The sequence below is a fragment of the Atractosteus spatula genome, chromosome 3 (assembly GCF_055471065.1).
Source record: "Atractosteus spatula isolate fAtrSpa1 chromosome 3, fAtrSpa1.hap1, whole genome shotgun sequence".
Classification (NCBI taxonomy): domain Eukaryota; kingdom Metazoa; phylum Chordata; class Actinopteri; order Semionotiformes; family Lepisosteidae; genus Atractosteus; species Atractosteus spatula.
The window spans coordinates 3,449,069-3,469,240 of record NC_142708.1 but is presented as its reverse complement, the minus strand read 5'-3'; the positions used below and the strand labels follow the sequence as shown (position 1 = coordinate 3,469,240).

The window sequence follows — 20,172 nt, the reverse complement described above, 5'->3', positions numbered from 1 at the left end:
TTCTTTGGGTGTGGAAGGCTCAAAGAAGCTGAAGAAGGCTCCACAGCCGAAAACATGTTTCTTTCCTTCTCTTTTCAGCATGGAATAGACCTTTACTTGTTCCTCCAAACCCAAGGTACTGTAGTTAATGGCAGCTGTATCAGAAAGAATGAAAGTATACCATTCCTGTTGCTTCTGGTAATTCCTGCTTCTCACCTGTCACTCTGAATATGAATGAATGCAGTTAACCTTGGTCCCTTTTCTACCCAATGCCCACGATATAATGGGATTATACTTTGGTAACCACATAAAAAATAACACTGGAGGAACATTTTTCTTATCCTCTTTTTATTACAGTGGAATAAAAAGCAGTTCATTTCACAAGTTGAAAACATGGGAAATTACACTCGTATCATCTGGTATCACCACGAATCTCCCTATTCCAGAACACGTTTTAGGTTACTGGCTTTCTTTTAATTTCTTTTAATTGACATTTCCCCAAACACATCACACAATTTACAATTCAAGGCCTTATATAATTAACATATTCATATTGTCTCTTCTTGCAAATGGAATGGAAGCACAATGCTTGTTCAGCAGATTATTTTCTCAATCAATATTTCATTTAATGTGCAATTTCTATTGGACATAAAACACAATTCTTGTAAAGTTCACATTATCAGATTTCGGAGCATGTTCCATTGCAACATAGTGTTTAAAATACTTTGTCAACATTCAGCTCTCTACCACACATTAGCTTCACTGAACTTTCTGCCATGGAAGAGTATGTTTTTTGTATTGAGATTAATAAATTATTACCTGAATTGAATGTTAGGGAAATGACAAAGTGTGAACAAAACAAACCTTTATAGACTGCCAATCCTACAATTCAATTTGTTTCATTTTACTTGAATTGGAAATTATGGTCTGTAGTTAGGTAGTGTAGTAGGTAGGTTTTTGCTTTACATGTAGGTAACACTTATACGTAAAGCAAAAAAAGAGGTATTCCAGGAAGCTATGGCACATAAAATAGGTGATGATGTAATGCCAGCATTATTTTGGTACAAAGAACACAGCCCTGAAATATTTCTACCATTTTCCAATGCCAATTCCTTAAACAATAATCCTCTAACCAGACATTATAGTTGAGAACAGATTCTCATCTACGGGGATGACCTGGCCAAGAGTTTATTCCAACCAACCAGGACAATCATTCGATAAAAAAATTACAAAAAGGAAAGAAGAGATGAGAACTGGCTAACAAGAGCAAGTGTGAAGACTGAGCAGCCAGTCGCATAGTCCAGGTCTGGAGTACGTGTCTGCATTTTCAGAACTGCCATATTTAGTGGACCAGACCAAGTGTCTACTTGTTAAAGCTGGACTGCGAGTGAAGAAAAGGCTGGAATAAAACCCAACCCAACCCAGGGGCAGAAAATGTCTTGGGTGTTAGGTTTCCTCGTCTCTCTGATTTCTGATAGGTTGTGGCAACACCTGAGCACAGGAACCCATCAACGCTTGTACAAATTCCAAGCTTTCCGTGTTTTGTAAGGTTAAGCAATGGAAAATGTTAAATGCAGAGATAAGGGAACTTGGCCAAATACCACTGAAGCTCAAGCGTGGTAGGAAAACCTCCAATTAAAGATGTAGGAGAAAGCAAAGCCGCTACTTGTCTTTGCAACTATTTTTCGTGAGTTATATTGAACTTTCGATCAGTAAACTGCCAATTCAGTATCAAGCCACAATCATGTTTAAATGTTAACATATCCTCAATACAATAACCTAAATAATACAATTTCATTCATTCAATGCCCACTTGCTATATGTCTGTACCTTAACCAACCAGTTTTCAAATTTAAGAGCTTAATTTAAATAAGCATGGTTCTACTTACAACACCTGCTTGGTATCAGGCAATGACAATTAACAAATTACAATTTAATAGCTGTTTCACATTACACGGAACATTAAATGTTTGGTTTTAAGGCAGGCTTTATAGCTCATAACCTCAGAAATTTTAGAGCACAAAACTAAGCCTGCGACATAAAAATATTTTAAAATACTATATATATGTTCATAAAACCATACAGGAGGCAGCTGTCTTTCAGACAGAGAAAGCATTGGTTTCTTTTAAGCAAGCTACAGTACATCACATTTGACAGGATACTGTGCAAATTGATTACTTCAATAAGAGAAACTTTCATTAGCAGACTAAGGCAAAAGTACAACAAAAGAATAGCTGGGATAAAACCACCCATGTCTTTCAAAAAGATACTGCAGAATTGGTTTCTGGCACCCTCTCTTACATTTTCCCTTTTTTTCCCCAACATCTGTCACCTTTTCCTATTTTTATTCTATTCTCCAATAATTTTCTCTGACCCATGTAGAATCTCTGATTATTTTTGTGATGCATTTGGAAAAGCCCACTGTGGGTTTATGGTGTGTCTGTCCACAATAACGAACCCCACCACCGCACACAGGGGAGAGTGAGGAAAATTAGAGGGACTCCCCCACCCCGCCCACCATCCAGCTTTATCTGATGTCACATGTGACACTACTGCCTACTGGAGAATCAGTGTTGATTGGAGGTCGCCTACAGGACTGCATGCCTGTATGAACCCAGAAGGCCACATAGGTCGCCAAGAGCCAAAAGTGTCCTGGCCAAGTAACCCCACCCTTCCCTTGGTGGTGCTCAGCTGAGCCAGTAGTGTGCTGAAACTCTGTCGGGCTTGAACCCGTGTTCACAGAGCAACACCTGCCCTAGGGCAAGAGCCTTTACCAGCTGAACCTCTCAACTGGCCACAATACATGAAAGTATATTTAGCAGTCTGCATAAAAACTTTGGTCAAAGCTCAAGAAAGGTATTTACTAACACCAAGATGGTGACTTAGAAAGTTAAATTCAGACGGTTGTTGAGAGAAGTGTCAGCACAAAAACAGGCGGCCAGTAAGAATAAATGTGATTTTGCAACAAATATGCATGATCTTTGCATGCTACTGAATTCCAGATCTAAAAAAACAAATATTGCAATGCTCCAAACTGTCCTCTGCTGTATAATTAAGTGTGTGACAGTGTTCTTGACACATCTCAGAAGCTAAGTGAGCATGGGCCAGGTCAGTATGGGTATGCCCTCTAAAAGAAAAACAGCTGCTCTAAGAGATGTTAGAAGACCAGTAGGTGGTGCAGATTCCTCTGGACCTGAATTTTCAAACCGGTTCCTCAGTTTGGGGGGACACCGTGCTATAGATGGTGTTGTTTGAATTAAACAATTAAACTGAGGTTCAGACTACACGGTCATTAAAGATCCCATAGCACTGCTTGAGAGAGTAGGGGCATTAACCCTGGTGTCCTTCCTAAACTCCACGCTGAGTTTACACAACATGTCCTCCTTAAGTCAGTTCTCTCATTAGTAAAGTACTGTGGGATTCTTCTGAATGGTAAGAAATACTGTTTTAATGTTTTAAAGTCATCTACTAAAAATCAGTGCCTTCTTATGAGAAGAATTAAAAATTCCCTTTAACTAACCTACATTCAAAAACAAGAGGGGTGAAGCTCTACTTTAAGTGGAAAAAAGGCAAAAGTAAGCTCAGGGGTCAGGTGTCCAAGTGTCCAAGTTTACCCCCACCACAGCACAGGACGGGTTTGCTAGCAATTATGACTGCCTGCCTTCTCACGTCGTCCAGGGAAACACAAGTTAAGCTGAAGTTAAACACTCAAAATTTGAAACTCAGCATCAAGATTGCACAGAGATACAAAACAGAAAGAATCTGAAAGAATCATTCTTAACTGAATAAAATTGGGTTGGTAAACCACCCTGAATTGCCACTAAGCTAGTCAAAAGCCTACAAGTGCTTTAAAAAAGTCCTTGTCTTTGCTTATTATGATACTGTGATACGAGTGGCAGCATGCTGGAGCAGTGGACTGTGCCCTCACTTCACAGCTCCAAGGCCCTGGGTTCAAATCTGGCTTTGTGTGAGTGAACAGCCCACCTGTGGGGCCTGTTGTCGTGTTCTCTGAACACTTTCCTCTCCACCCCCAGTAAACATCCTGCCCAGGTAAATTATCATCTCTAAACTGCCCCATGTGAATGAACGTGAGCCCAGAGGCACACCAGGGTCCTGTCCGGCGTCATGGAGCCTGCTGGGTCTGCTCCAGCGCACCGTGGCTCTCTGGACACACAGCAGCCACGGAGACCAGATGACGGACGCGTCAGTGGGATCATTCCATCTTCCACAACAGCAAACCAACATCAGCCAAAATAAAAACGTTCTTCTCCATGTCTCACGTCAAGACAAAATTCCCAGCAAATGATTTGTGCTCCCCCACTCCTCGTTTCATGCTTTGGAAAGCTACAGAAAAGAAATGCAAACGTGCTTCAAGTATGTTTCTTTGTACCTCGAGGCTTAAAGCTATACACTCATCCATGTACAAACCCAAATCATTGCACTTGCAACACGCACACATTTAAGAATCAAAACTAGTGCAATAATTACCATTTAAAAGTCAAAATTAGTGCATTTGCAGTACTGGGCTAAATTTTACTAACATATTTCTTCAATTGAGACAGTTAGCATAAACAAAATACTGTAAACGTATAAAGCAGCTGTTTGCCTTTCCCAGTCAACATCCGTGTCTAGAATTGCAGGCACGGAGAACGAGGCTTGCGACGGATTTCAGGGCACACATGGAAAACCGGTGGCACCCTCCCGCGCTGGCGATGTAGCTGGAGGCGATGCGGTACAGCCGCTCGGCCCCAAAGGTGTTGAAGTGGCCAGGCAGCACCTGCTCCACGTGGCCCCCATCCACCAGCTCGACCAGCCGCTCGCAGCTGGAGACGTAGTCACCGACCCTGCTGTACGGCAGCCAGTCGATCATGGAGCCGTCGTACACCACGTCCCCGCTGAAGAGCATCTTGCGGTCCTTGTCGTGCAGGCAGATGCTGCCTCGGGAGTGGCCGGGCATGTGCAGCACCGACAGCTGCCTGTCACCCAGGTTAATGACGTCTCCTGAGGAAACAGCAAGAGCACCTTCTTCAAGGAGAACTGCAGTCCCAATTTCTCAGACCTCTAGAACAAAACGGAGCTCTGGTACCTGATGGCATGGGAGTCTAGCTCCTGACCAGAAGGTCCCGGGTTCAATCCCAGGTAGGGTTAAGCGATGTAGCATGCCCTAATTCCTTCCAGACGGCTCCCAGGTCTGCTCAGCGTGCTTTCCAAATGAGTACCGGGGGTTAATCCTTCTGGGGCTATTGGGCCAGCCGGAGAGTGATGCTGACCACATCACCTCCAGTGTCGGATGGTCAAAAAAAATGGTGGCCCTTGCCCCCCATTCCCCAATGGGCCTTTATGGCCTGAAAAAGGGCCTACCTACCTGTAACAAAATAAATCCATCGACAGTACACGATAAAATTCACAAATTTCAAATTAAGCACAAAATCGTGCATTTTGAGTCGCCGTGTTGTGGCAGACCCCTGGGAACTTATTCGACTTCCCAAGAATTGCAATGTGAAGCGGCCCTTCCTGCTCACTAGTCCCTGTAGTGACCAGTGCAATGCGATGTACGAGCGAATGAGTACAGGTTGTGCAGCCGACGTTTCACCGCAGAATTATTCCAGCGTGATCTGCATGCAGAGCTAACAAGCAGTATTTGTCTGCAAAACTGCCTCAAAGTTGAGAAAATTTCTATCGGATGAAAAGAGCTTAATGCACAAGCCGGCTTATTTACAACGTAATAGGGCCACATCATCTCACCACAAGTTTTGTTGCCTCGTTGTGAATGGCAGAACAGGGCACTGCACATACCTGGAAATTTCATGTATTTTGTGATGTAAACTGGAGGTCTTACCAGTTACTGTGTACATCAATGCTGACCCCGAAATATGAAAATAACTTTACAGTCCCCCTCTAATATAACTGGTGGGCTGTGAAACTTCTCACGGACATGCTGGAAGAAAATCCCTGGGAAAGTTTGAGTCAACACAGGGAAAATGGAGGCTGCTTAAGGCTAGGAACTATGGATGGTTATTCTATGGATAATCAATATCCCTCAGTTTTCCCTATTTATGTCAATAAAACATGATGTCACTTTTCCTTTCCATCTAAAGCAGGGATATTTTTTCCACATCTCAGGTTCCACAATCTAGTAGAGCAGCCGTAGGCTCTGTCTGTTTTTCTACAAACAGGAGAAGCTATTTTGAGTGGGTCCCAGCCAAGGCATGTATTTCAGATGTGTTAGTTCATTAAGAGAAAGGACTTTTACAGCAACTGCTGCTTTGAAGATGTGCAATACTGATGTCACAGTATCACAGCTGGGCACTATCATCATTCACACTCTCTCATGTTGTGAATAAAAGGTACAGGAAGAACAGCTTACTATCCACAGTAAAGAATTTCCATTTTACTGGTTATTTTACCAGCTACTTGCATGCAAACTTAATTTTCACTTACAGTTCATTTTCTTAAAATCCTAATTACTGCCTACTTGTCCACTTTAATTTTGTTTTGAGGATTTGTAAACACTGCATGTGAAATTAATGAATTAATGAATTACTGAAGACAGTACGTGGGTTGCAAGGTAGTAGACATCTCAGAATGAACCTTGCTGAAAGTATTTTCAAAATGTCCAAGTCTTTCACTATAGTTTTCTACTTAAAAGATGGGCAGAATGGTCAAGGCATGAGAGACTGACCTCAAGCCTAAAGTCTGAATATGTGTTAAGGTTAGCGCACTCTTTCGTGTATCACCCAAAAGCTTTATAAAACTGTCACTTGTATACAAACCCATAGTCACATTGCAAACTGTACTGGTTTTGACAATGACTCTTGTCATTTTGTACCTTTCCCGTTGTAAGTGAAATAAACTCGTGTAGGCTCCCCGTATACCAGAAATAATTTCTGATATATATCAGAAATATCAGCGCTTGCAGATTTGTCTCTTTCAGCAGGAACTTTGGTGTCCTGCAACTGGGTGTGAGAAGTGCAGAGCTGTGCTGAATCGTGCTGTGCCAACAGTGGGATCACTGAAGTATCAGTGAGAGGACAGAACAAAAGCGCTGCTGTGAAGGTCATGTGCAAAAATATCAGGCCAGAGTCTCCCAGGTCCAGTTATTCTGTTACCGGAACTGGCTGAAATCGATCCACAGCGGCACTTCGGATTTCTACACAACGGCCCGACATCGCCTGTCCCGGTCTGCCCGGACGACGGACGAAACGGAACTTGCGCAGTCCCGCCGGGACACCCCCCAAAACACCCCACTCCCACGGCGCGATCACCTGTTCATTGCGCAATAACCAGCTCCTGGTTAGGAATAATAAAGACAGACGTGCAGTTATTCCAGTAATATTCCCCCGTAATCACAGAGATATAGTTCTCTCGGAGAGTCTCTAGGATGTTTAATTGGGAACGTGTTTTTTTTTCTGCACCGCAGTGCTTTGACAAACTTTTGGGCTACAGTGCTGCGTGGAGCCAGCAGCAGAGCGAAGAGGCTTCGTTTCAAACCCCCGAGCGCTGCTAGTTGGAGATACAGTATTATTCCCTCTCTGGTGTCTTCCGGGGGGTGGAAGATTGTGACTATAGTGCAGGCAGTCTGCCATCCTTCTTGTAACGAATCAAGGAGGCGGATGAATCTGTAGAGATGCAGTTCATCAGATTTGGGACCGATTACGCTCCTTAACGCAATTTTCTCATTGCTCGTCTAGAATAGCAGTGTGTGGTACCGGAGTACTTCGAACCGGTACCGATTCTTTTATTTGCTTCGTGGCTATCAGCCCTAAACGTCCAAATCAATCGGAAAGGCACAGATGGCATAAATTCATCGAGTGCAAGATTGTGTTCTGGATATCTTTTCCATTTACAAAAAAATACCCCCAAGCAACAACGTTAATGAAATAGTTTATTACAGATATAACGCCGCACGTCTGTGGAAACCTATGTTTAGTTTTTGATAATACTCAAGCTCGTCTTCTCGATGCGACACCGGAAAAACGAGAGCGCAGACTGCGCCCTCCCCCAGCTTCCTCGCCGTATGGCGTCTTTAAAGCTCACTCCGTCTGGCCGAGAGACGCTGAACGTACCTCAGCAGGGCGGCACTGAAATCAGATTAGCCCTGCTAATGCGAGACGACCCCCTGTGTAACACTGCTGTTAATTAAGCAGATGCCACGAGTATTTTTCGCCACTTGTTGAAAGCCGGTGTCCGGAACGGTAAGGCATTAGTTTACCTTATCATAACGCGCAATATGACCACGCACCGCACTGTCGCCGTCACTTTCACGCACAAGCGGCTCTGGTGCATGCCTATATGTGCTAGAGATATTCACCTTCTTGCAGTACGTGAGTGGGTCGCACAGCCTGCACTCTGAACTCGCTGGCCCGCCAGCCGGGTGTCGGAGCCCGGACGATCTCGCCGTCCGACAGCCAGGTCACCGTCTCAAAGTTATCCCCCGTGGCGAGCGCGTCGGCCTCGGCTCTGTGAACCCCCACCTGGCGAAACTGGTGCAGCCCGCCCGAGTGGTCAAAGTGGACATGGGTCCCGATCGCCAGCGGGGGGTTCTTCCGGCCGGACTCCTCGTCCAGCAGCCCCTTGGCGCGCAGGTAGTCCGGCAGGCTCCTGAGGCCCAGGCCGGCGTCGATCACCACGTCTCGGTGCGACCCGCGGACCAGCCAGATGTTCGCTCTGTTGCCCGACTCGTAGAACCTCTCCTGGATCCAAAACACGCCGTCGCCCAGGCACTTGTGAGCGTACCACTCCGTCGCAGACATCCCGACGCCCGCCTCCCACCCACGCGTAATAATATAAATAAAGACACCGAGCTGTCAGGGACGTGGAGCCCCGAATCCAGACTCGGTCCGGTCCGGTGAGGAGGCGCAATGCAAGCCGGGGTTAGCTTGTGCAGAACAGGAGGAGACCGCGACAGGCGCTCACCCTGCAGGGGGGGAAAAGCAGCTGAGTGGATAAACAAGGTCCGAGGGGCTCGTGATTGGCTCGGACCTGCGACTGCGCCCCTCCGACACGCTCCGGCCACACCCGGCGGCTTAAAGGCGCAGCCCTCTCCTGCTCAGTGCGGACTGCTGTCCCTGAACCAAAACCAGCCAGCCTCCCGCCTCCTCGGTGTTGGCTTTGCGGAGGTTTCCTGCTTTCAGGACCTCTGAAACGCCTGACAGACGGGAATATAGTTGCGCTTTTGTTTCTAGTTGGTGTGAACGAGAAGCCCGAAAATATCATTCTCTCCAGAAGACATGTAGTAATACACAGCATATAATGGCATATGACTGATAAGGAGAATATATGTCCTGTAGTCAGAGGGCAAAGAAAATGAAACGTTAATAAATTGAGTTATAGTGAAGACCTGCTCATTTCCTATTAAAGACCTTGTAAAAGCTGCTGATTTTATTTGAAAGTGAGGTGGGTCGCTCCAGAATAAATACCGAATGTAATGTAGCAAAAACAGGCTCGCACTCGGCTTCTGAGCTCCACGACACATTGTGAACCTGCTCAAATTATTATTATTATTATTATTATTATTATTATTACGGGGCCATGCTTAAAAATAATTTTAAATTATGTTGCACATGCGTCGTATTGTATCGCAATGTCTCAAGGGTATTTTCTTCAAGTTCTTTAAACGTGTGGTTTATTATCTGAAATGTTTATGTCACGCCGGTATTTTTTCCCCCTTAATTTCAAGTAGATTTCTAGGTGAAAAATGTTTTACTGTATTAATTATGAATAGTTCGTTAGTTTTAGTTAAATAATATGGGTAGGTTTTCATACAGAGAAGTGTTTATCACCCGTCTCCGAATTAACAAAAGTTAATCTCTTTAAATTCTGCTGAGCAAGGGAAACACAGTACTAAGGAATCTCTTCACAAGGCACCTGTGGCCTCTCAGCTATGTGTTTCAATACCCTTACAAAATCTGACTTTTTTAATCCTCAGACTGGTAAAGTAACGTGCTAATTGCCCTTACTATGAATAAAACTTACCTATGGGGTGTTTACCTGACACCTCGGTATTCACGCTCTGTATACTGTTTTAGGTCTACCGTTTTATTTCTTTGCTTGACTCCAGCATTGCTTGTCCAGCTTCTGCTAGCTGCACTTCCATGCTATCAAATTAATTTACCTGCCCTGGGAGGCTATAAGAAAGGATCCGTTTTAGTCTTGAACAGAGAAACGTTCAAAGCAGGAGGCTATTCGACCCACCTAGTATTGAGAACTTGATTCATTTGAATTTGACACATTGGGAACCATTGATCAAAATCAACAGCAAAACACCAGTGCAAATTAAGTGCGTCTATGGGGGGATGTTTACAGAAAGGGCTGTGGGGTCTGGAATAAGCCGCCCAGTCATGTTGCCAGAGCCGACAACCCGACTTCCTTCGCGAAAAGGGTGGACCTTTGTATCAATTACTGACGAGCCAACGAACTTGTCATCAGAAAGGCCGAGTCGCCTCCTCCCGTCTGTAACCCGTCTTATTTTCTTACCTGCATGCTCCCGCACGAGTGCTCTCTGCAGGTACACTTTAAAAAAAAATTAAATTAGATGTATAGTTAAGGGCGTCGGGTAAATTATGCATTTGTTCATGATGACGAACGGCTTATTCCCGGGAAAGTCGCGGCAGACTGGAGCCATCCCGGCAGTAAAAGGACTCCGAGTGGCCATACAGTATATCCATCGTGCACCGGCGCACACAGACACTGGAGGACAACTGGGAGACGCAAATTAACCCTATCAGCATGTCCGCGGAAGGTGAGAGGAGGTCAGGCCCCCGATGCAAACTCCACGCCCAGGTCAGCCAGACCAACAGCTGTCAGACTGCAGCGCCAGCTGCGAGAGCACTACCCTACCCTACTCTCTCGCACCAGTTTTGTTGTGATCAAAAGTAAGAAAAAAAAATCCGACTTTGATTTTAAATTTTAAAAGATAATAATCATTAAAAATCTTTGCGTGGTGCCAGGTAGCGTTCTCCACTGTAGCGCTTTCACGACTCGTGTTCAGTGAGCTACCACGCTACACTTCGCTGACAGGGCTGGAAATGTCCCAGGATTGTAAGAGCAGGTATTGATCGCTGTTTCAGAAGGCGTGCTGACCCTGACTGGCAACTGGCTTCTCAGACCTCATCTGAAAATGCCTGAAGAATACCCGCTGCTGGCGAGCGGAAAAGACTAAATATCCCAGTTATTACTTTGGTAGGTAGCGCCGCAGATTAGTGTTTTTACTCATTACGGTTAATGTCAGCTTTAATAGTATTTTGAATTCAATGCTTTTAATTTAACTGAAGTTACATGCATGTTTGGCTATCCGTATACGCCCATATCACAGAAAATCATTGATCATTAGATGAGAAGATTTCTAAGTCAGCCTCCACTCCACTTTGAAGATCGATTTTTCTGGAATTTTCACGAAATGCTTTTACTGTATAATATTATAAAAGTCTATTTTTTAAGCGTAAATTTGGTTAAATTAACGATCGCAGTCTGTCACTGCTGATAAACGGTTTTAAGGATCTTACACCTGCTAACTGGAGTCTAGGCACACCACACCTCTTGTAGCCGCTGTACAATCTGAGTTTGCGGCATATCAGTGATCTGAGCAATATTTCCCTCCTATTGTAAACATATACCGTAGCCTGGACAGTGAAACAAACATTGATCTAATCTTAGAGGACAGATTTTCAGCAGAAACAGCTATCGCAGGTACTGGTTTTCCTTAAGTGCTCATATTGATTGGTTATTCCTAAAATGTGTCTATATTAAAGATCATGGTGGTCTCTATAATATGCTGAATCATGGTGTTATGTGAATTTGTGAGCTTTATGATCAGAGGAGGACCACTTTAAAATGTTACTTTGCATTTAGTTTAGTCAAATTAAAAGTGCTAGTAACTTTTTTGACGTTGTTTATAGACATAACTGTGAAACATAACTGTATGAAATGTAGTAGGAATTAAAGGGTACACAGGTTGTGGTTTATTTGGGTCATATTTTAGGCTTGCTCTGCTATATGAAATGAAAACTTAGATGTTAGCCTGTTGGCCATGGTCTGTTACAATTTCACAATCGGGTTGGTCAGGACTTGTGGCGAAGTTTCTGTTCCAGGATCACCATGGGCTTCAGCATTCACCTTTAGAGACTGTTTGCAGTGAAACATTAAAGTATAACAAATAATATTGTAATAAAGGTTTAGACATGCAGTATAACATTAAGCATATCACCCTGTTTTTACATTTATCAGAAAAGACAAAAAGCAGTGGGTCAAATGGAAAATCAAAATGACAGCTGAATTTGACTTGTTCTACGAGTTTCTGATTGGCTGCTGCATTTTTCTTACTTCCCTATTACTGAGAAAGGGATCCTACATATCTTTCACATTTCAACTGTCTTTTTACAAATGGCTATCGTTGAGGACTAAATCTATAGCTGTTTATCTCCATTGTACATATTTCACTGATTGAAACACTTGGTCTGTCCGGATTCAGCCATGTTGTAGCGATTTGCTTCGTGGCTGCAGCTGAGAGGGTTATTCTTGGTTGGACTGCACAACCTTCCTTCTAATACAGAATCGTTCGGGTCCAAGCCAAGACCACACTGGGACACCAATAGCTGTCAGGAGTGACGGGTTTACGTTGGTCTTCCAAGGGGCTCAGCTGGTTGAGATGCTTGCCCATGTGCAGGCTGAGTTCTGTGATCACGGGTTCAAGCCTGGGTCGTGCAATAAGCTGCCTGTAACTTGAATTTCCTAAGCAGCAGCGTTGTGTGGGCTGCGCTCAGTGTGGGCTTGTCTCTCAGGGACCCCTGTGGCCCTCTGGTTTGCTGATAGAACTGCGTGCAGAGACGCACCTTTTCTCCGAACAGCACTGGCCCCCCTATGGGGGGGGGGTAGCTTTGTCTTTCAGAAACCCTGCCGTAACCGCAGGCCTGCAGAACGCTTGCAGTGGGAAGCTGTGTCAGTGTGGTGTTATTTGCCAGGGAAGCAGTAGAGGTTACATCCACGCCGAAAAGCAGAACGAAGACACACAGATTTTCAGCGGCCAAGCCACCCTCAGGCGCGAGCCTCCTCATCCAGTACTAGGACAGAGTTCGACACTCCGTGGGGGACAGGAAAATTGGGCAGCTGGGGATAACGCCGATATGTTCATGGGCGGAGACTCGTCCCAGCTGCGACTTTCCACTAAGCGGCGTCTCTGTTGCAGGGTGAAGATGGCGGGAAGAGGCCGTGGACGGGGACTGGCCGCCTTGACTTTCAATATCGAAGCTCTCGGCCTCACCAGAGGGGAAGCGCTACCAGAGACCTCGTTCAGGCCGAAGCCCCTGTTCCCGGTGAGTAGCACGTCCTGGAACCTGGGGCTGCACGAAAAACCTCGAATGGCGAGCAGCATGTGCTCTTAAAGGAGCAGGTTATCACGGCCATGAACTGTGCTAACACATCCAAGGCCATCAGGCAAGACTGTATCTGGTCTCTGGTAGGTTTCTAATGCTTGTGATTGAAGATTTAACAGTTGGAATTAAAAAAATATGGTATATAAGAATCTGGTGCAAAACTTGAGACCTTTATAATAACTGTACTATAGGCAAAGAATGGAAGGTACTATTACATTTGCCTTCAGAACAGATGTTCAGTTACTTTTATAGCCTCAAATTACTATACCCCTCCCCATTCACAAAACAATAATCACATTAAATTGGACGCTAACATGCTTTCTGCACTTACTTAATGAGGTTAATCCATCTTCTTTTGTGGAAGTGGGCCAGAGTATAATGAAATAAGGGAAAAGACATACACTGCACAGCGAGGAAGACATGTACAGTACTGAACACAGGAGGAATTACAAACGAGAGGCCATGTAGCCCATCTAACCTCTGTGGGTGCTAGGAGTGAATTGTTTTGAGGATCTCATTCAGCCATTTCTTGATAGAAGCCAGGATATCAATTTCAACAACATGGCTGGGTAGCATGTTCCATACTCCTACAACCCTTTGGGTAAAGAGCTGTGTTCTGTTCTTAGATCTAATATCACTTCCCACTTGTGTCCTTAGATTAGTGTTTCACTGTTGATTCAGAGGAAGCACATTAAGTTGACTCTGTCAGTGCCCTAGGGGATTTTGAATACTTGATTCAGGTCCCCTCTCATCTAATTATCCACGTGGTACTAATATTGCTAATTAAATCAAATTATAATTGACCTCTTACCTGTATCTTGTGGGTCATCGTCATATTGCGTGGTGAAGCGCTGTCCAATTAGTATGGAAACATTTTCTTCTACACAATGTTCATGAAAACTCCAGAATTAATTCTAATGCTGCTGTGTTTAGTTACAGAGTCACTAAAGAAGAGCGAGCCAATGGCATGCATGCCCAGGCCACGCTAACAGCCGTCAAACCCGTCTTGTCACAGTTTCAAATGTAAATGACTTTATGTTCCCCATGGGATACTGGATGCATGTAGAACAGACTGCTGCAGCTCCAGCTTCAAGCTGAAGGGCTGATGATTGCACAGTTTCAACAGAAGCCATCAAGCTCTGTTTTACTTAAGTTCATTTGAGAATATACTCTTCAAGGCTAATTTGGGGCATCCTTCTGTTTCCCTCGGCTTTGCTCCCAAATAAGGCTCAGAGGTCATCAAAGCTGTAGGCATACTGTACACATCTAGCTTACTGTGCAGTTGAGCGTGGTGCACCACCCCAGGCATGTGAAGTGTCTGATTACCAACTTGTGCAACAAAAAAGTCAGTCAGATAAAAGTACGTCAGTGAATACCCGTGTCTCTTTGCACACTTTTTGGCGTATGTGGTTTTGTGGAAGGAGGATGTCGGTGACGAGGTCCAGATTTATTTTTTTTGCCTGTTGTGACCTTGACGGAAAATCCGTTGAAACCGTTGCTGGTGACAGGATGTGGACTTCAAGCCGGTGCCCTTGAAAATGGGAGAAGACCAAGATTATATGCTGGCCCTGAAACAGGAGATGAGGGCTGCAGTGAAACTCCTGCCTTACAACATACCTTTGCCAGCTGAAAAGAAAGGTGAGAGAGAGGAGCTTCACTGAACAGAATGCGCTTTTCAGATCCTTCAGGTTTCTAATGCTTGTGACTGAAGATTTAACAATTGGAATTAAAAAAATATGGTATATAAGAATCTGGTGCAAAACTTGAGACCTTTATAATAACTGTACTATAGGCAAAGAATGGAATGTACTATTACATTTGCCTTCAGAACAGATGTTCAGTTACTTTTATAGCCTCAAATTACTATACCCCTCCCCATTCACAAAACAATAATCACATTAAATTGGACGCTAACATGCTTTCTGCACTTACTTAATGAGGTTAATCCATCTTCTTTTGTGGAAGTGGCCAGAGTATAATGAAATAAGGGAAAAGACATACACTGTACAGCGAGGAAGACCATCACAATGGCCTCTTTCTAATGTGTTTTGAAAAGTATTACACTTAACCTGAAGCACTTCCTGCAGTGCATGAAAAGGAGATCGACAAGAAATGCATCACTGTTTTTTTTTCGGTTTAGATGTGGAAAAATACACAAAGGAAAGAAACAGAGAAGGGGACAACACCTGGAAACCAGGTATGTCTGAGGACAAGTGGACGGCTGTGTGGAGCTCTGTCATTTGATTAAGCTATCAGTCTCTTTGAATCTCAAAGCCAATTTAGCAACAGAGTTGTTGTTATTACAGAAAATGCACATTTTAGTTGAATGAATATTTTTGATGAGCTTTTAAATCTATTAAACTTTCAAGTTGGCACAGTTTAGCTGATGCTCAGCTCTTGGGTCAGACTTTTACATTTCTGTAATCTCCTAAAGCCTATTCTGATCCTGTCATGGTGTTCTGCATTGAGCTGGATTATCTTTCTGGGCAATTTAAAGAGCCGCCACTGATGGAGGGAGTGTTTCATCGTTTTTGTTCAGCTGTGACAGGAGGCCGATTCCCATGTGGGTGACATAAGGGGGTTTGTAGAGGTAGATTCTGGGGAGTTACCTGGGGCGAATCTAATTCCTCTTGAGCGGCATTTGAGACTGTTACTATGATGGTATTTTCAGTTCCAAAAAAGGGAAGATGATGTCTGCTCTGACTTTTAAATTGACCTCTTCCATTAGCTGTTATTTACAGCCCTTTACTGCAACACCTTCCACCTTTTCTGCATTTATTTGCTTTTTATTTATTTTTTTGCTATTTTACAAGCCAGAACAAATCCTGAAGGAGAAAAGGCACTGGAGTGGTCCATTAGGAGGACTAGCAGAAAAACATGAACCTCCTGCGTGCGGTTTTAGGTTACTGAAGAGTCTTGCTGGTTTGAATTTGCAGACTGGCGACGCCTTCCGAAAGAACTAATGCCACAGAGGAAGAAGCAAACAAAACCCAGTAAGTAAAGAGGGAGCTGGGAACTACTCTTATTTTTTTAAAAGCTAAATTTAGGACAGGAAGTTAGTTTTGCTTTTTTTCTCAACCCACACATGGAACCGTCAGCTGCTTTTCAAATATCCAGCTCAAGATTCTGAAAAGGCAGTGCACTCAAAAGGCAGTGTCATGTCGGCACACAGTGTTAGTTCATGGTTACGACGCTGTTTGGTATACCGTGTTACGGCACAAAGGAGTCTTGACGGCTCACAGGCTCTTTGTTACAGTTCTGTGAAATGCACAATAAATGGCAGATGTGTCCGTACGGTCTTCGCCTATTTTGTGATATAAGACACAGATCCCTGTCTTGTTTGGTCCATGCCTTGTTTTCACTCTTATACTTGTGCTAAACTGGCAAACAGAAGGCATAAACACGCCCTGTTAATATTGCAGTCCTAGCTCGGAGTCAATGGGATCCATCAGTTCAGAGCTCTGCATCCCTGGACCTGCAAATCTTGTAGGAACATCAAGTAGTCAGTGAGGAGAGACCTGGAAAAGATGTTGTAATTTCTACTAATTGAAGGAAATAATTGGGTCCGATTAAGTTGGTTCTAGCTCATCTGGAATATAAACCAGAAGTCCAGGATCAGAGCTTCAGTCCTCTAACTGAATGTACTGTATAGTGCCTCAATGTCCTCCTTCCCCACCACAAACTCTCTGGCTCCCTGGTCCAGAACCAGCTAGAGTTCGGCCAGTCTAGCCTGTTCACTGTGGACGTCTAATAATAATGGCAATGGGATCCCAGCGAGGTGAACCACATGGAACACACCCTTCGGCATTCGTTAAGAAACAATCATAATAAAACGCCACAGGGGCCAGGATCATAGCAATGTAGAATTAACATTGCTTGGAGGGAACTAAGATGAAAAACATAATTATCTGTATGAGTTCACCGTCATGGTATCATGGTGGTGCCTTTTCAATTCCTCAGGTATATAAAGGGATTTTAGTGGGATGTCCAGCACTTAAACTTTATGTATCTTATGCAGAAACTAATATGTATTTGGTATTCCCAGAGGCTAACAAGAAATCTAAGCCGAAACCAAGTGCAGGAAAAGAAGACGTTTTGAGTAAGTTAGAGGTAAGTGTATCTATTGCACACAACACCAGAGAGATGTACTTCTTGATCACAGCTCTGTGCATTGTGGACGTGCATCTCTGTAGGGTGATTACTCAAGAGAACTGTCATTGGTGCAGGACCTGGAGAAGAAAGATGAAGAGAGGAAATCTGACGAAGAAGAGGCAGAGAAGAAGAAAGAAGAGGAAGAGGAAGAGGAAGGTGTACAGGGAGAGGAGTACGATGAGGAAGAGTTGGAGGAGGTAATGAATATGAAGTGAAAGTCATTTTAAATACTTAGAAATTGTATTGTGCAAAAAATGTGTTTCTGTTTTCTGGGTAAAAGCTTATTCTCTGGAGTGTCTCTCTAGATCCCTGGTTTCATTATCAAAATTTAGTGAGAGTGTATATACTGCTCAATGAATGAATTGGTTATTTCCACTAAATTCATATCAAGGGAAGACACAAGATGGTGCTAGTTCCCAAGAATTGTAGTTGCTGCCAAGCTTCAGAAACTAACAAAAAAATCATTACATGAAATTTAATGCTAAATTGGCAGAATTTCTGTGTTCTCTTGCGGTTTGTGAATGAGCAGCTTACAAACCAAAAACTAGACCTTAAAAATGGCATATTTTTCTGACAGCACTGTATTTTGTGCTTGTTAGAAGTTGTAAATCATTTTTATCTTAGTGAAATAATACTTAAACTAAATGACTAAATACTATATTAATCTCACATTTGAAAACATTTGGGAAATGTTTTAAAATCTCACAGATTTTTTTTTTTACGCTGTTTAAAGGCAGAGTAAGCAAAAACAAACTCCGAAAATAGCCATGGTGAATGAGCAGGCTCACACACCTCCACTGACATCAGCGCAAAATCTAAAAAAAACATTTTGTCTGGGCTTGATAATAATGCCATTGTTCAATGTCTGATTGTGATCTGTGCACAGGAGAATGACTACATCGCCTCCTACTTCGAAGACGGGGATGATTATGGTGCTGGCAGCGATGACAACATGGATGAAGCCACTTACTAACCTGCTCTGCTCTTAAACTATGTGCTTGTGAAGCATCACACCTGTGTCATGTAAAGGACAGTGTCCTTAAAACTTCATGGGGCAAAGGTTTACAGACAATCCTGTCAGATGCACTTTAAATTATAGTTTTGACTATCTACTTTTAGTTACATACAGTATTTATTATTATGGTGCAATAAGGTCCTGCTGTTATAGCTTAGTATTTATATCCAGATTAGTTTGTTTCAATTTTAGACAGGAAATGTGCCTTTAAAATATAATTTTATAGAACTTAAATCTATTGCATTTAATGGCAATATAAAAACAGCTGACTGTACAATTGCAAGGTACAGTAGGTCACAGGAGTGTCTAAAAATAGGTGTTTTTAGGGAGAGTTGAACGATTCTTCATCTTTATGGCATCTAAAAATGTTCATTCATTACCTATTCAGATGATGTGAATTGTTTGAGGGGAGTAAGCTACTTCCAACAAAGTCTTACGTAGCCTAAAATACATTTGCTCCTCCTGAAAGAACTAGGTTAGAAAGGAGAATTCCAAGAATAAAAAACATGAATTTGTGGTTAAGCTTTATTTATACTTTTGCTTTTCACAAACTTTATGTTGCCTTCAATACTGAAGGGAAAATAATAGCTTGTACCGTTCAAGGATATAAGCTTTACTTTCTGAGAAATAAAGTTCCGTGCACATCTCAGTCTAGTGTTTTATCCTGTTGTAGCCACAGCTTATTTCATTGAACCAAGTAGCCATTGTTCATACTGTATATACAGTGTATCCAGACACCCTTCACAGACATAATCAAAACAATGAAACCACAGAGATTTCAGAATTTATTCTGCTGCTGCCATTCTAGTTCCTTCGTCAGAGAAGAGGGGTGAGCCAGTTCCAGAGGCAGTCATGCATGGCCAGGCTGTGACATAACCGCCACCATGATTCACAGACGAGGTGATGTTCTTTTGAGCACCTGCAGTTCCTGTCAAAAAAAAAATCTGCACATTTCAGAATTCAGTCTCCTTACAGTATGTAGAAGAAAATGCTTCCACATTGTATATATTGTGTGGCGTTTTGCCAGTGACCCAAACCGCACAAGCACTGCAATCATCATGGTGTTCATCAGGAGAAAAGATGTGTCAAGTTATAGATTGGCATAGCTGATATCTAGATTTAAATCATTTCTCTATTAAACCTTAACTAGTTTACCAACTATACCAGAATCTATATCATTTATATCAATTAAGAACATGAATCTCTGCTAGGACCACTGATCATCTGTACTAGTTACATCTCCTCAGTTTAAGGATTTATCACTCATCTGTACTGTTTGCAGTCAACCAATTCTCAGTCCAAACATGCATTTCCCTGAATTCCTACCAGCTGTCGTGGACATTGGAGTTCTGTGGGATAACCAGCACAAACAGCACCACAATTTCCTTATTAGCAGTTATATTCTGTACCGTAATTGTGACGTTTAACCTAGTTTTGGAGCTCAATTTAAATGGGAAATCTGAAAACGCTCTCCACTCAAGGGGGTGCATTCAGACGATGCATGCCATAGCAACTCTCAGCATCAGCTGTACCCACTAACATTAGAGAGAAAACAACAGGCACAAATGACAAACAGACATGGACAAAAAATGTAGGTAAAAGTGTTGCTCTGTGGTATCGTAAAACGGCCGATCCAAGTCCAAAAAAGATGAAAAA

At 43.1% G+C, this 20,172-nt stretch overlaps 2 protein-coding genes across 2 annotated transcripts; one reads left to right on the top strand and one right to left on the bottom strand.

Annotated features, from left to right (window-relative positions):
- Window positions 1-310: 310 nt before the first annotated feature.
- On the bottom strand, window positions 311-8,849 carry mblac2 (metallo-beta-lactamase domain containing 2). Its single transcript, XM_088911805.1, has 2 exons — window positions 8,291-8,849; window positions 311-4,980 (listed from the first exon to the last, which is right to left on the bottom strand). The coding sequence occupies exons 1-2, from the start codon at window positions 8,730-8,732 to the stop codon at window positions 4,595-4,597; spliced, it is 828 nt and encodes a 275-aa protein (XP_088767931.1). The 5' UTR covers window positions 8,733-8,849; the 3' UTR covers window positions 311-4,594.
- Window positions 8,042-19,164, top strand: polr3g (polymerase (RNA) III (DNA directed) polypeptide G). The gene is made up of 8 exons (XM_088911806.1): window positions 8,042-8,174; window positions 13,163-13,289; window positions 14,858-14,987; window positions 15,490-15,546; window positions 16,286-16,342; window positions 17,395-17,459; window positions 17,576-17,698; window positions 18,388-19,164. The coding sequence occupies exons 2-8, from the start codon at window positions 13,170-13,172 to the stop codon at window positions 18,472-18,474; spliced, it is 639 nt and encodes a 212-aa protein (XP_088767932.1). The 5' UTR covers window positions 8,042-8,174; window positions 13,163-13,169; the 3' UTR covers window positions 18,475-19,164.
- Window positions 19,165-20,172: the final 1,008 nt, after the last annotated feature.

Excerpts from the sequence above, each read along its gene's own strand:
- mblac2 (XM_088911805.1), bottom strand. The coding sequence starts at position 8,732 with ATGTCTGCGACGGAGTGGTACGCTCACAAGTGCCTGGGCGACGGCGTG. Across the intron at positions 4,981-8,290 it reads CACTCACGTACTGCAAGAAG|GAGACGTCATTAACCTGGGT; the intron begins GTGAATATCTCT and ends CTGTTTCCTCAG.
- polr3g (XM_088911806.1), top strand. The coding sequence starts at position 13,170 with ATGGCGGGAAGAGGCCGTGGACGGGGACTGGCCGCCTTGACTTTCAAT. Across the intron at positions 14,988-15,489 it reads TTTGCCAGCTGAAAAGAAAG|ATGTGGAAAAATACACAAAG; the intron begins GTGAGAGAGAGG and ends TTTTCGGTTTAG. Across the intron at positions 17,460-17,575 it reads ACGTTTTGAGTAAGTTAGAG|GACCTGGAGAAGAAAGATGA; the intron begins GTAAGTGTATCT and ends TCATTGGTGCAG.